This window comes from Lissotriton vulgaris, chromosome 2_1 (genome assembly GCF_964263255.1).
Source record: "Lissotriton vulgaris chromosome 2_1, aLisVul1.2, whole genome shotgun sequence".
Classification (NCBI taxonomy): Eukaryota; Metazoa; Chordata; class Amphibia; order Caudata; family Salamandridae; genus Lissotriton; species Lissotriton vulgaris.
The window spans coordinates 781,486,252-781,501,533 of NC_141687.1; the positions used below are offsets into that span (position 1 = coordinate 781,486,252).

Genomic DNA, 15,282 nt, shown 5'->3' on the forward strand with positions numbered 1-15,282 from the left:
TGTGTGGCTCTGGCTCTGGGTGTGTGTGTCTGGCTCTGGGTGGGTGTGTGTGTGTGTCTGGCTCTGGGTGGGTGTGTGTGTCTGGCTCTGGGTGTGTGTGTGTGGCTCTGGGTGGGTGTGTGTGTGTCATGCTCTGGGTGGGTGGGTGTGTGTGTGTCTGGCTCTGGGTGGGTGGGTGTGTGTGTGTGTCTGGCTCTGGGTGGGTGTGTGTGTGTCTGGCTCTGGGTGGGTGTGTGTGTCTGGCTCTGGGTGTGTGTGTGTGTGTGTGTGTCTGGCTCTGGGTGGGTGGGTGTGTGTGTCTGGCTCTGGGTGGGTGGGTGTGTGTGTGTGTGTGTGTGTGTGTGTGTGTGTGTGTGTCTGGCTCTGAGTGTGTGCGTGTGTGTGTGTGTGTGGCGCTCTGGTGTGTGTGTGTGGGGCTGTGTGTGTGTGTGTGGCTTTGTGTGTGGCTCTTGTTGGGTGTAAATGCAATAGGTCATGCATTTGCGAGCGATTAACATATTGGCATTGTAAATGACAATGCCATTTATTTAACGATTAAGCTATTGGCAAAGTAAATGACAATGCCATTTATTTAAGATTTAAAAAAAATAATGAGCTATGCCAATAGCTCTACCTTTAATAATGCCGAGACCATTGCATTGTAAATGCTTGTTTTTTTGGAGGTTGTGAACGTGCATCCAGATATCGATTAGCGCATTGTCAGTGATAAGCGAGTTTAGGGTTTCTGCGGCATGCAGGTGTTGCAACGTGGTGCTAGAGTGATCTAGGCGACCCTGCAGCACAACATTAAAGTCGCCGCCCCATATTATTCGGCGAGGGCCGTAATTGGCTATTTAACTCCAGATGTTGAGGAAGGAGTCCAGATCGTCCGAAGTGGGTCTGTAGACTGCTATCATTGGTTTCCCCATATAGTGTGCCCACTAGAATGACATCTGCCTTCATTGTCAAATAGGAAGTTTGTGGTGTGCCATGGCAGCTCCTTCTTCAATACAATAGTGGCACCCCTAGCATATCTAGAGTAGACTGATGAATGGCGGGCTTGGAGGTGAGCTGTGTTGCTAGGAGGTAAGTGTGTTTCCTGCATAAGGCGGGATTTGTGACGATCATTAAGATCCATGTTAAAAAAGGCCATGTTTTAGTTCGTGAATGGCCATGTCATATCTTAATACTGGTCACATGTGGTTTTTGGAATGTTGCACCATTTTTCGAGTGTTAATGTGGCAAACAGGTTGAGTCATTATTCCCTCCCAGCCCAAAATCCCAACCCAGTAAACAGAACAGATGCACAGGGGAATTATCCCATGGGGACATGGACATTCCAGACATACATCTCTGACTGTAAGCCAGGGTGGTCGAGCTGTGTGTTCATGCAAGTGAACTTCAGGGCCCAGTGCACCGCGTTTGAGACCTTCGGATACCCCTGGGGAGCGGCTTTTGAAACTGAAGTGTTGCTGTTTGCCACCATTAGCTATGCATAGCTTTGCCGAGTAAAGGAGGGCTTAGGGAATCTTCAGCTGCACGGGGATGCATTTTGCAGGGAAGAAATCCTGCCTTGCCGCATGCACAGCTTGAGTAAAATCCAGGTAGAAGGAAAGGATGTTCCCTTGATGCCTGATCTCTCCAATTTATCTGGCATTCCGTAGGACCGCATCGCGATAATTCAGCTAACGGCCAATTATCAGGAGCGCCAGGCTGTGGTCTCGGTCCCAGCGAGCAATAACCCTGCTCCACGATGAAAACCTCTGTTAATTCGAAGCCAAATAGTTCGCGCAGCAGAGATTCTAGGTAGTCCTTCATCTTGGAGATTGGCGTGGATACAGGAATTCCAATGATGCAAAGACTATTTCTTCTAGAACAGGATTTCAGGTCCTCGTCCTTGGCACGGATGAGGTCAAGCACCTTGTCCATTTTTAGCAAGCACGGTCTGTCTTCAGTGAGTGCTTCACCTGCGTCAGATAATCTGAATTCCAGTTGTATGAACCTAGTGTCGTTTGAGTCAAACCTGCTGTTTTACCTGATCCAGCCGGGTTGTGAGGTGGTCTAGCTTAGAGTCTATTGTTTTCAAGTTGGATTTGACCTCCAGCAGGGGATGGTAAAATCCTCATCTTGCATTCTGATGTTTTCTGTCTACTTGGCTTGTTCCTCCGCATCTTGGGGGGGTTTCCCGTAATGCTGCGGCCACCGATTTCAAATGAGAGCTTGGTCTGTTTTGTGTCTGTTTTCCCCCATCGTGTCAGAAGTTGGGGTGTGGTGTCACTGTGGGTATAGGTGGGGAAGCGTGTAGCAGTGAAAGTCTGTTCTGAGTTGCCAATTGTTACCTGCCACCCGTATTAGTCCATTGACCCTAGAATACAATGCAGTATCTGAATCTGAGAGGATTGTGGCGGCAATAAAAAGCTGTTCTTGCCTGCGTTAGCTTCACAGTCTGTGGTTAGTAGGCGCTCTATACCGCTCCACGAAGGGAATCTATATGGTGTACACAAGTATATAGGGGTACCCCTGGACAGCCCATCGCTACGTTTTACTCTATATTCCTTGTGCAGCGCGGGACGCCCGCGAGGTGCACCTTCCCACCTTGGTCTGACTAGGTTTACAACTAGGCCTTAGTTACTGTCACATTGGGCCATAATGTCACATGGGATCAATACCACGCGCAGGATCTGATGACAGATGGTTATGGGGAGGGGGGCCACGGGTGTGTGATGGTGGAATCTCTCCACTGCTATTGTCTTCCTCCCCCGCCCGCTTTTCCCATCTACTTACTACTCAGTGTGGGCCTCCGCTGGGCTGTCCCTTGAGCTTACTGAATTTCTGCACAGTGTTGCTATAGTCAGTTGGGTCAGTGGGGGCTTCCCAGTCCGGAGTACACCAGCAGCTCTATTCCGCTTCACCCAGTTCAACTCGGTGGTGGGCACAGGTATCGAGAGGCACCTCTGGGCCGATAATCTCCTTGGTTGGAAAGGTACCTTTCATGCAGCAGGGGCCGCATTGCGGTGCTAGTCGTCTTGCCACAGTGCGATTATACACTCAACATGACTTAAATACTGCTGCGATAGGCCTCTGTCTTGTGGGCCCTTCGTCCCAGCTCTTCACGTAGAATCCGATAGCCTGTAGGACAGGGGAGGGTGGGAGGGGCCCTTGATGTATGCTGGCGAGAACCCTCTGTTGCTATTGTTCTCTTCTCCCACTCGCCCATCCCTTCTCCTTACTTTACAATTTTGGGTGGGGGCTGTTTATAGAAACAAAGTTTAGACCTCAACCTGCAGATAGAGTGGTCCAATGTGTGTCGTACAGCTATTTTCAGCTAGAGAAACCGTGCTGAACACAACAAATAGGGTTTAAAATTAAGTATAGAAAGGCACTCAGGACGAAGAAGCAAAGGGCGTGGTGGACTTTAATTTCAGCATGTGGCATGGCATTCCTCTAATATTATTGATTTTCAGTGTTAAATATTTTACTTAGTGATGACATGGAGATCTTGGGTAAGGATAAGTATTCTTATGCTACTGAATCGCTGAAATGTCACTCTCAAATTTAAAAAGAAGCCACTTGTGGAATTTAATTAAATCAAAAAAACAATTGCTAACAAAGGAATGTAAGAAAATCAGAAGAGCAATTGCTAACAAAGGAATTTAGGACATATCAATTTTAGAGGACAAGTTATTCCGAAATGCAACAATAAAGACAATAAAAAGGCTAGGCTAAAACGTTTTATCATCAAAAAACTAATAAAAATGGGCTGCAAATAATGTAAAATGCAAAAAGCGTGAACTATGAAGATTTATATCCAGAAGGGCACTGTGATGATAAAAACGGTTTCCTTATGAAATGTGTATGTTCGCTAAATCAGTTTGCTTGAGAAGCTACAACTTATGATATCAACTTAGGCATTGATATTTTGCCTATCGCCACCCCAGGCAAGCCAAATTTTGTTGATAATCTGGGGCTGAGAGATGGTGAGCAAATTGGGGTAACCTCTCCTCTGCGAGACCTGAAAATTTGGGTCTCCAGGGGAAAACGCTCAGTATCACACGTGATGCCTCTCCCACCTGTTGAGAATTCCACACTTAATGACGACCGGTGGAATTGGCTTCATAGTGCATTATCCAAGAAAAATAAGGATAATCCCAAATTGTTCCAACATCTTTAACCCAGCCTTAAACATAATCTCTTGGAACGCGGCCGGATTTCATTGCAGCCCGGAGAAAATGACCTTTCTATCGACTCTGGACCCTGATATACTGTGTATCCAGGAAACATGGTGCACAGATAGGTTAACTCCTTTAAATGATTTCTTTATTTTGGAAGTTCCGGCTGCACCCTCTAAGAAAGGCCACGCCAGGGGGGGGCTTGCCTGTTTACTATCAAATAAGTTTCAATGGAGATTTTCCCATTATATTGATCCCAGCAGACTTTTTCACACAATTACATTGGAAAATATGTCTTACGATAATGTAAAATATCCTTTGGTAATTTTTAATGTTTATATTCCGCCTGAGGAATGCTTTAATGATAACCTGCAGCGGGTTCTCCAGTATATGGATAAGGTAAAAAATTCACCTCCCTTCCCTGCAATTCTGCTTATTGGGGATTTGAATAGCAAAGTCTCAAATGCTAGTCTAGAACTTTTCAGGGATAAAGCTAAGGAGGAAGCATATTGCATCCCCCAGACGCTTTTTCCTGAAAATTCAAGAACAAATAAAAGGGGGAAGATCCTGTTAAAAGAACTTGCGATCGGGGATGGCATTATTCTAAACGGAAGACTTCAATCTGACGTCCCCGCAAATTACACCCATAAATCCCCCTTCGGATCTTCAATTTTGGACTATGCTATCGCCAGCTATAGTCTGTTTCCCCAGATCCTTGATCTAAAGATAATACCAACGACTCTGAGCGACCATAGCACTTTACTATTATCTATTTCGTTAAAGTCTTTGAATACGGCATCCTGGTCGCTTAACGGCAAGGAGGTTACCTTCCACCCAACATCTGGAAGATGCTTCTGGAATAATGCCGCCATTAATGGAGTGCAGGAGTTGGTGACGGATACCCTCAGGGACATAGAAGAGTGGCACGGAAATGAAATAATCTGTTTTGAGGAATTCATGCAAAAGATTTTATCGAATGTTAAAAAAATTGTCCCCCCTAGGAAAAAAGGAGAGGCAGTTCCTCTGACCCTCCGTAATTTGAATAGGGATATAAACAAACTAATCCGTGCACAGTACATTGAAAGGGTACCTGTTCGTGGGAAGGATATCGCCAGGTTAAGAAGAAAGAGAAGCAGACTTAAGATGAAAATTAAAAAGGACAGGGAGGATGAAGTCTGGATTAAACTAAGGGAATCTGCGGCGCATGGTAACATTAAAGATTTCTGGGCAATAATTGGGAAAGGATGTGGTACGCGCCACTCCCCTTCTCCCATAGCTATACCTGAAGATTTATGGTCTTCCCATATTAGAGAATTATACGCAGGGATCGAGCCCATAGGTGGAGATCTTTTTACGCACGCTGACCCTGATGACTCGGTCTTCTTCCCTTCTGAGAAGGATATCGAGTTAGCCATAAAAAACATGCGTCCATCTGGGGCGATGGGACCGGATGAGCTCCCGATGACGGTCTTAAAACAAGACCCTTTAATCTGGAGCAAAATCCTGTACCCCCTGTTTAGGGCATGCCATCAGTCCAATTGTGTCCCTTCATCGTGGAGAGGAAGCATTCTGGTCCCCATTTTTAAAAAGGGGGCTAGGGACAGCCCCAGTAATTACCGTATGATTGCGCTCCTCGACTCTATCGGAAAGGTATTTGCAAAATGCCTCCTGAGTTCTCTCTCTGATTGGGTCGAGGAGCACAAAATTTTGCCACTGGAACAGACTGGTTTCCGTAGGGAACATGGCACTTTGGACAACCTTACTGCCCTTCAGATCATTACGGATAAATATGTCCAGGTGAGGGGGGGGGTTGTTTACGCCGCCTTTATTGATTTCTCCACAGCGTTCGATAAAGTAGATCGGAGAACGCTGTGGAGAAAATTGGCGATGCTGGGTGTCCCTACCCCCCTGCTGGAATTGGTGCGGGCTCTGCACACAGAGACCTGGTGCAGGGTCTTAATGGGGGGCGAAAGGGGGCTTTCAGCCAAAATACCAGCTCAGAATGGTCTGAAACAGGGATGCCTATTGGCGCCCCTGCTGTTCTCCCTGTATATAGCGGACCTCCCTGAGGCTGTGTCCCACAGTGAGGGGATCGCACCAATGCTAGGAGGTATGCCAATAGCCTGTTTGATGTATGCCGATGATGTGTTATTGCTTGACTTAACTCCCGTGGGTCTGGCAAATCGGCTCCAGGCTCTTCAGGTCTTTGCTGGGGAGCATCTCATGAAGATCAATACTAATAAAAGTAAAGTGATGTGCATTGCTGGTAAGAAGAAATGTCGTTCGACAAATTTTAGTTGGGCCATTGGAGGGCATAGATTGGAGGTCGTAACCTGTTATACTTTTCTGGGGAAAATATTCTCGGCCAATATGAGCGAGAATCTTCATATAGAGCACTGCTCCCGCAAAGCTCTTGCCCATGGCAATGGGTTAAAGTCCCTATACCTGGCAACGGGGAAAAGACATTTTTCTAGCCTTCTGGAAGTATTCAGAGCTAAAATCCCCGCTACCATTCTGTACGGTATAGAAATAATCGAGATTAAGTTCTGGGACTTTTGCCACAAAGTTGAGGGAAAACTCCTGAGATCCCTCTCGACTCTTAATAATGCCTGCCAACTGGCCGCCTGTAGGCTGGATTTTGGACTCAGGAGTGCCTGGGTTCAGGGTCTGTGCGCTATAATAAGGTGGGTAGCCAGTTTGGCTAGAGCAAGAGAGGGAACCCTGCGAGTCTTACTCAAAAATGAGCTTTTGGGTAATTTTAAGGAGTTCTCCAAACTTGTCAGTAATTTTAGAAGGGCCGTGAAAATCCTTAGATTGGATGAAAGCGCTCTTTTCTCCTATTCTCCCACGCAGTTAAAGCAGGTCCTCAAGGAGGCTTCGTGGGAGTATTGTTTTCTATCTGATAAAAAAACAGTTAGGGGTAAAAGGAATGTGGAGCTGCTTATCTCATCCTACCGGTTGAAACAGCCCCAACCGTATGCCCTGTGGAACTTACCTCATGGGGTACGTAGGTTCTGGTTTCTATTACGTTACGACTTAATCCCTCTTAACGTGCTGCTGTCCAAATGGCATGGCACTTCCCCGCTGTGCAACTTATGTAAATTGAATATCCAGGACTGCATGCACGTACTGTTGATTTGTCCTATGCTACGAAGTTTGCGTAATCGATGGCTTAAAGTAATTTGTCTTCGCCTCAGCATTGTCACTTTACAAGATTTTCTTCATGCACTTTACTGCCCACCTAATGAAATGTTTTGCGCCCATGTTTTTAACTTTTTTAAAGGATTTTTACCTATTTATTAAATTTTCTGGATGATGGTGCTGGCCTGACTTCGTGGGACGGATGATTTGCAGTGTACCTATTTTGGCTTGAATACTATGTTTTTAAGGTTGTAATTCTTATATCAATGTTCTTATTCTGTTGTTTTGTATGTATATGTTTATGTGGCCCTCTTTGAGAGCCAAAACATAATAAATAAATAAATTGAAGGAGAGCACTCATTCTGGCACTTACCTGTCCTGTACTACCTTCAGAGCAGTGCTGTTCATACATCTGTTGTTGACATCGTTCTTGTTCCAAAGTCTCACTAATAAGGCGAGCTACCTCACTTTGAGTTCCAGGTTTTTCTCTTCCAATTAAAAACCTAAAGAGGAAATTACAGCATAAAAGCTAAGTATCCAATGAATTAAGGAGTGACAAACAGTGGCGAATATCATGTACTGCTTCAACTGCTTCTCAAACAATATTCTCTCATGCTTGTATACAGCTCTATGGTGTACATGGAAAACATTCTTTTTTCCATTTAAATAATTTATTATACTACAGAAATAGCCACAGGGCAGTGGAGGGTTTTACATATAACTATGATACATATAACAACTATGATCAGCTACAATGAAACATGAAACTAAGAGGAGTAAGAATGGACTAAATTAGGTTATATTCTACTCTACGCATGAAAGGATGGAAAAGCTTCTGAATTGTACTCCTGGATCTCCTCCAAGGGAAACCTCATCTTAACAAAATCATAAACATGATCCAAAAGGGCTTAGCAAAACATATCTATACATAAATATACATACATATGAACAAGTTATTTACCTTTGGTAACGCCTTTTCTGCTAGAGACTATATCTAGCAGTAGATTCCTTGCCCTAGAATTTTCCCAGGTGTCAGACTGGATCCAGAAGATTTTTTGTGAGCAGTACCCCTGCGGGCCAGTAGGTGGCATTGATCGGCTCAGTCTGTTGTCAGTGACGCAAATGATATCATGGTACCTATAAATGCATCACACATACGCGCTGAAGTCATTTACTTTCCATGACTTTCCACGTCAGAAGCGCGGAGCCATGAAGAACACGGATCACTGATGTGTGAAATCTAAGGCCCTGAAAGGGGTCATCCCTGTTGCTAGAAATCTGTTCATGGAGGATAGGTGAGTCAGTAGGGAATCTGCGGCTAGATATAGTCTCTATCAGATACGATGTTACTAAAGTTAAGTAACTTGTTAATTTGATAGAGACTTCGATCACACAGATTCCTTACCTTATGTTAGGTTCCCAAGCAATATGATCCCCAGGAGGGTCTGCAAAACAATTTCAAATGAGAAAGTCCTGCTGGACCTCACTGTCCAGACAGTTATGTTTGGTGAATGAGTGCAGGGAGGCTCATATTGCTGCCTGGCAAAAATCCAGGACCAGAACTCAGCGTGCTAACAGTGGGGGCAGCTTTAGCACAGCCCATCAGGAGATGGTCCACTCCTGCAAAGCCCGACGTTTCTTTACACCAACATAACCCATGAATAGTTGATCGTCTACACAGAACTTTCGTGTGTGGTCAAGGTAGAACTACAACTCTTTTCGGGTCCAGACGGTGGAGTTGATTCTCTTCTTTAGAGGGATATGGAGAAGAATAAAAGGTACGCAAGGTGATAGATCGGCCTATATGATGAAAAGAGGTGACCATTTTTGACAAAAAGGAGGCCTGTCTGTGAAGCAGCACTTTGTCAGATAGACTGAGTTGTAAGACGGCTTAGATGAAAAGGCTTGAAGTTCATTTACTCTGCAGGCAGATATGATTGCCACAAAGGCTGTTTTCAAGGTAAAAAGTATGAGCGGACAATTGTGTAGAGGCTCAAAAAAGTTAAAACCAAGTTAAGATCCTACTGAGGCATAATGAATTGTGAAGGAGGGAAGAGATGAGCAAGACCCTTGTGGAAACTATGTACAATAGGGGACTCACAAAGAGGGTTGATCAGCCAACCGGATGAAAGCAAAAATGGTAGAGGGATACCCCTTAAAAGTGCCCAGAACAGACACCAATGGGGCAAGAGAAAGAATGAAAAGCAGAACCTGGCAAAGAGGGGCAAAAAGGGGACCAATTGATTTTTTCTGCATACCATGCCAAAATTGTTTTCCAGCCGTCAGGTGTAAACCATCTTGGTGGAGGTCTACAACATAGAGGGAGCATGTAAATTATATTCCACAAATTAACAATTTCTATTTTTAGTATTCTTGAACAAACAGTCCATGCAAGTTCACACAAGTATTCTTGCAAACAATAAATGTTGACGTTTATTTTCTTTTCTTCTGATGTATACATTTTTTCCAGTCAGCTTCCAGAAGAAACATCAATATTTTCATATACATCCAACTAACAGATTAACAGCCAACGCGTTTCGTCCCCATGTGGGACATCATCAGGGCTGTAAATAAGGAAAACAAAATAAATAACATCACCATACATTCAAGAACAAAAAACCTATCTAACAATGCATTCCTACTCTCATTATACACATTGACATTAAATGGTCTAGACCTGTTACTCGATAATACCTCAGCAGTGATACCACCCTACCTACTGAATATTCTAATCATCATGTTCTGCTGTATTAACCATGATCAGTCAAATCTAAAAAGAAATATCACTGGGATCAATTATCCATTACTCATCGGACACGGAGAACTACATCTCATAGAATACACAGTATTTAAGTCAAATACATTTCTCCTCCTAGATCTGAGCCTATAAACACTCCACCCAGAGAGCGCCTGGGTTTATATCTATTATTATATACTAGTCCTCATCTGATCCAAAAGCTCACCTTGCTAAAAAATCGCGTCACTATCATCAAGGTAAATCATCTCAGTGCAGAGTTTGACTTGGTTGTGCTCCATCAACCTCCAAGAAATCAGGTGCATCCAAAATACTGCAAAAATATAGCAAACGATATGTAAAACCTCCCGTGCTTCCTATTCTAAGTGATTTCCCAAATTCCCAAGACATCCTGTTATTGGTCTTACCAATCTTAGATCACAAGTATTCTGCTCAATTTCTATGAATACCCATCTATGCTGCTCATTTGTGACTCCACAAAACGGAACTGTAATGGCAATTACATAAAAATACACTAATTAAAAAAAAAAAACACTCACTCCACCTGTGCATAGCGGTCTCTGCCATAATCCCCTTTAAATAGCATTCAAAAAGGCATCTTACAGAAAAATATCTTTATCGATGTACAACCCATCACCCCCAAGTCTGATCCTCAACTTTCCAAAAACGCCAAAGCAACACGCAGGCAGTTCCAAATGTTTAAATCATCATATTCCTTAGTGTTTGATACCTGGAGTAGCCTGAAAAATATGACCAAACAAGCATAGAGGAAGGATGTTACTGAAGGCTTCTATATTCACACCGAGCTCCATCCTAAACCATGGCACAAATTAATCCATCTACTTACCGGTCCAACTAACTCCCCTCGTCTCACTCTAGTCCTGGCTCTCGGCCCGATAATTCCAGAATGCTCAGGTCCATCATCCGGCACTCCTACTAACTCGCCACCAATCAGAAACCGGTTTACAAACACTCGCCTTACTCTCCAACAAGTGTAAGACGTTCCCCATCCCGTCCGCTAATCAGATTATATCCGGTTGATATGCGTCACTTCCTCCCAATGTACATCAATAACTGCAGACCAACTAGCCTGGGGATCAGGCTATTGGTCTGTCACCATATCCAATCATGGTGCAGAGTCCTTTCCGGTACCATTTCCGGTCCTATTCACTCAAATGGGGTTCCCTTTCTGGCCCGCCTCACTATTCACGGTAAAATCACGTACGACAAAAAGCATGGCCACCGCTCACTCCATCCAGTCAACATCCTGTGATGTATATCAATTGAAGTGAGACCTATGTAAAGTCAACATCCCACCCCTCATTGGTTTTCTATATTCCTAATATATTCGTTGTAATTCGGTATCTAGACTATTCAAAACAGTAATATTAACCTCCTCCACACACAAGAACCGATTGGTCGCCTATCAACCAATCCTAGCATAGCTCAAATATGCATCGCGCATTCCACGACAAAGACTTATCAACTCAATGTATGGCCGGCCACACTAAGTATTTGAAACAATCCCGCCTGAAGCATATCCGTACTGTTCTAGTTAATACGCGGCCGCCTCACCACTCATTAGCAATGTCTCCATTATCATGGTTAATACAGCAGACCATGAACTTTCCTCCTGTGTGGAGGCACAGACACTCTTGGCAGATCTAACTACCTTAGGTCTGCACCAAGTTAATCAGGGACCCACGCATATAGCCGGTCACACTTTGGACCTTGTGCTATATAATTCCACTTCTATAAAGTGTCTTCCTCCCTGCCAAGTGGATTGGACTGACCACTCTATCATTGAGTTCTATACTCGATCCAATCAGGTATCTAAGGGTGTACAGAAAACCTTGGCCGATGTTAGAAGACCTTGGAATAAATTAACGCCTGAGAGCTTCAGGGAGAAATATATCGAACCTAATTGGGCTGAATGTGGCGACAACGTCACTGCGGCATTGGCCGCTCTCAACGAAGCGGTAACTATCTCCATTAATCATGTTGTTCCTTTTAGAACATACAAACCCCGACCTGCCCCAAGACAAGAAGTCTGGTACACAGACGGTCTCAGGCAGTTAAAAATCACGGCACGGAAATTGGAAAAACGATGGAGACTCACACATAAGGCTGAGGATAAAGACATTTATAGGACCTCCCAGAAAAACTATCATAAAGCCATTCGATCTGCCCGGAAACATCATATAGCAGACCAGATAACAGCTGCGAGTAAAAATGCGAAAGTCCTTTATCAGATACTACAGACCTTTGTCAAGCCTGCAGCCTGTGAAACAGAGGGTATTGAGTCCCAAGAACTCTGTAATAACATCTCGCAGTTCTTTGTAAGGAAAATAGAAGGCATTTATGCAAAGATCTTAGCCTCGAACTCCTCCTCTAACATCTTGAGAACTGTTGATAGTATGGCCGCCCCACACCTCTGTTCAACAGAAAATAATGCTAACAAGCTTGTTGAATTCCCCCCTATATCAATAGAGGACATTGGCACTCTAATTAATCAAACCAAGAGTGGATGCCCGTCAGATACTGTTCCAGCTCGTATCATGTCTCTCTTAAGGGATGATCTAGGAGCAGGGATTCAACGGGTGCTTAATCTATCCTTAGGATCAGGTGAAGTTCCTCCTGATTGGAAGCGTGCTTTGGTGAGGCCTCTACGGAAGAACAACTCCATCCCATGGACTGACCTCACTAACCTGAGACCCATCTCGCTTCTCCCTTTTCTAGGGAAGCTTGCCGAGAAGTTTGTTAACCGGCACTTATCTAATTACATCGAGAGTGCAGGGGGACTAGATCCCTCTCAATCGGGTTTCAGACCTAGGCATAGCACCGAGACCGCCTTGCTGTCCGTCGCTGACAATCTCCATATGCTTCAGGACAAGGGGTACTCCGTGATCCTGGTGTTATTAGATTTGTCAGCGGCGTTTGACACGGTGTCACATGAGATCATGAAATCCAGACTAGTTAACATCGGTCTGGGTGGCAAGGCGCTGGCATGGCTAAGGAGTTTCTTCAGCAAACGCACTCAGAGAGTAATACTGGGCCCCTACCAGTCAGAGGAGGTGGAGATCTCAAAGGGGGTGCCACAGGGCTCCTGCTTGAGCCCAACGTATTTAACATCTATGTGGCACCCCTAGCTAACATCATGAGATCCCACGGGTTTATCCCTGTATCGTATGCAGACGATACACAACTCCTCTTCCCGTTTAAAACCATGACTCCTGAAGTGCGTCACTCCTTTGCCCAAGGGATGAAAGAAGTAGCACATTGGATGGCAGCAAACCTCCTTCAGTGCAACGTCTCCAAGACGGAGGTGATGCTCTTTGGGGAAGCCAAACGACTGTGGACTCCGGACTGGTGGCCTTGTGATCTTGGCCCAGTCCCTGAGCCAAAAATGGTAGTAAAAGATCTGGGAGTCAAACTGGATCAGGAGCTCACCCTAAAACATCATGCTACTCACGTAGTAAGCTCCTGTTTCCATGTTATTGGACTTCTCCGAAGGGTGTTCCCATTGCTACCTGATTCCACCAGGAAAACTTTAGTTCAGTCGCTCGTGCCGAGTAGACTGGACTACTGCAATGGTCTGCTGCTAGCCACCAATGAAGGGGTCATCGCTAGACTTCAAGTCGTGCAGAACACGGCAGCCCGCCTTGTTCTCAATGCCCCGGCCAGGTCTCCTTCAATGCCGCTCCTCAAAAAACTCCATTGGCTCACCATAAAACAAAGAGTGCTGTTTAAAACGTGTTGCACTATTCACAAGTGCTTGTCTGGTAGAGGCCCGGAGGACTTAAATAAGAAATTCATCCCATATATCCCCACAAGAACTCTGAGATCCGGAGACCATGAATTATTATGTGTCCCCAGATTTCAGAAGACACGACAAGGTGGAAGAGCTCTGTCAGTAGCAGGCCCGAAACTTTGGAATGAACTTCCACTGGAAATCAGAACATGCAGGGAACATTTTCCCTTCAGGAAAAAGCAAAAAACTTTCCTGTTTAATTACTGATACTGCTGTAAATTAATAACACATGATAGGGCTATCTGCTTTCTGATGTTGCCAAGGGCGCGGAGATACTCCCAAGGGAGTCGATTCCCAGCGCGGTATAAGCTTGCAAATAAATAAATAAATAATGATGTTTAGAATGTTCAATAGTTCGGGTGGTATCACTGCTGAGGTATTATCGTGTAACAGTTTTAGACCAGTTAGTGTCAATGTGTATAATGAGAGTAGGAATGTATTATTAGATATGTTTTTTGTTTTTGAATGTATGGTGATGTTATTTATTTAGTTTTCCTTATTTACAGCCCTGATGATGTCCCACATGGGGACGAAACGCGTTGGCTGTTAATCTGTTAGTTGGATGTATATGAAAATATTGATGTTTCTTCTGGAAGCTGACTGGAATAAATGTATACATCAGAATAAAAGAAAATCAACTTCAACATTTATTGTTTGGAAGAATACTTGTGTGAACTTGCATGGACTGTTTGTTAAAGAATACTAAAAATAGAAATTGTCAATTTGTGGAATATAATTTACATGCTCCCTCTATGTTGTAGTTTTCTAGGTGTTTTAGAGGTTTTGACGGGGTACCTTTGAGAGGTTGAGCTTGTTAACAGATTCTAAATTGCTAGAACTGATTATTTTTGAGGGAACAACCTTCTGGTGCACACAAAGAGACCCTTCACCGTTTCTGGGAATTATAATCTTGGAGGAGGTACCTGGCTGCCAAGATGACAACGCCTTGCTGAAAAGTTTGCATAACAGACTTCAGTGGAGAGGCTGAAAGCATTCAACTGTCACCGCTCAATCTCCACGCAAGAAGGCAGAGAGTTGACAGGTTAGGGTGGAAAACCCTCCACTGCTGCTGCGACAGAAGATACTCCTGAAGGGGTAGCCTGAATGGAGGATCGACAGCCATGCTCAGAAGCTTGGGAAACCAGACTCTCCATGCCCAGTCCAGAGCCCCAAGGACGACTTGGGCCCGATTGTTCTTTATCTTCCTAAGAACTCTGGGTAGGAAGGTACACAGGAGGCCTGAGCTCCACTCGAGGCAGAAAGACTCTCCTAACGAGGGTCCGCCATGGAGAGACTAGAGTGCAAAACGGCAGACATTGTGCACACTCTGCAGTGGCGAACATGTCTAACCAAGGCTCTCCCCACTGCCAAAAGAGACCTTGCACTACCTCTGGATGGAGATGCCACTCGTGATCCACCAGGCATCT

At 44.6% G+C, this 15,282-nt stretch overlaps 1 protein-coding gene across 3 annotated transcripts in view; it reads right to left on the bottom strand.

The window, feature by feature from the left end:
- Positions 1 to 15,282, bottom strand: part of LOC147731157 (neurabin-2-like) — a 681,485-nt gene that overhangs the window by 385,632 nt on the left and 280,571 nt on the right. For all 3 annotated transcript variants that reach the window (XM_086956139.1, XM_086956141.1, XM_086956140.1), the window contains exon 5: positions 7,663 to 7,792. In XM_086956139.1, coding sequence (XP_086812265.1) covers positions 7,663 to 7,792 — 130 coding nt within the window. The remainder of the gene's footprint in view (positions 1 to 7,662; positions 7,793 to 15,282) is intronic.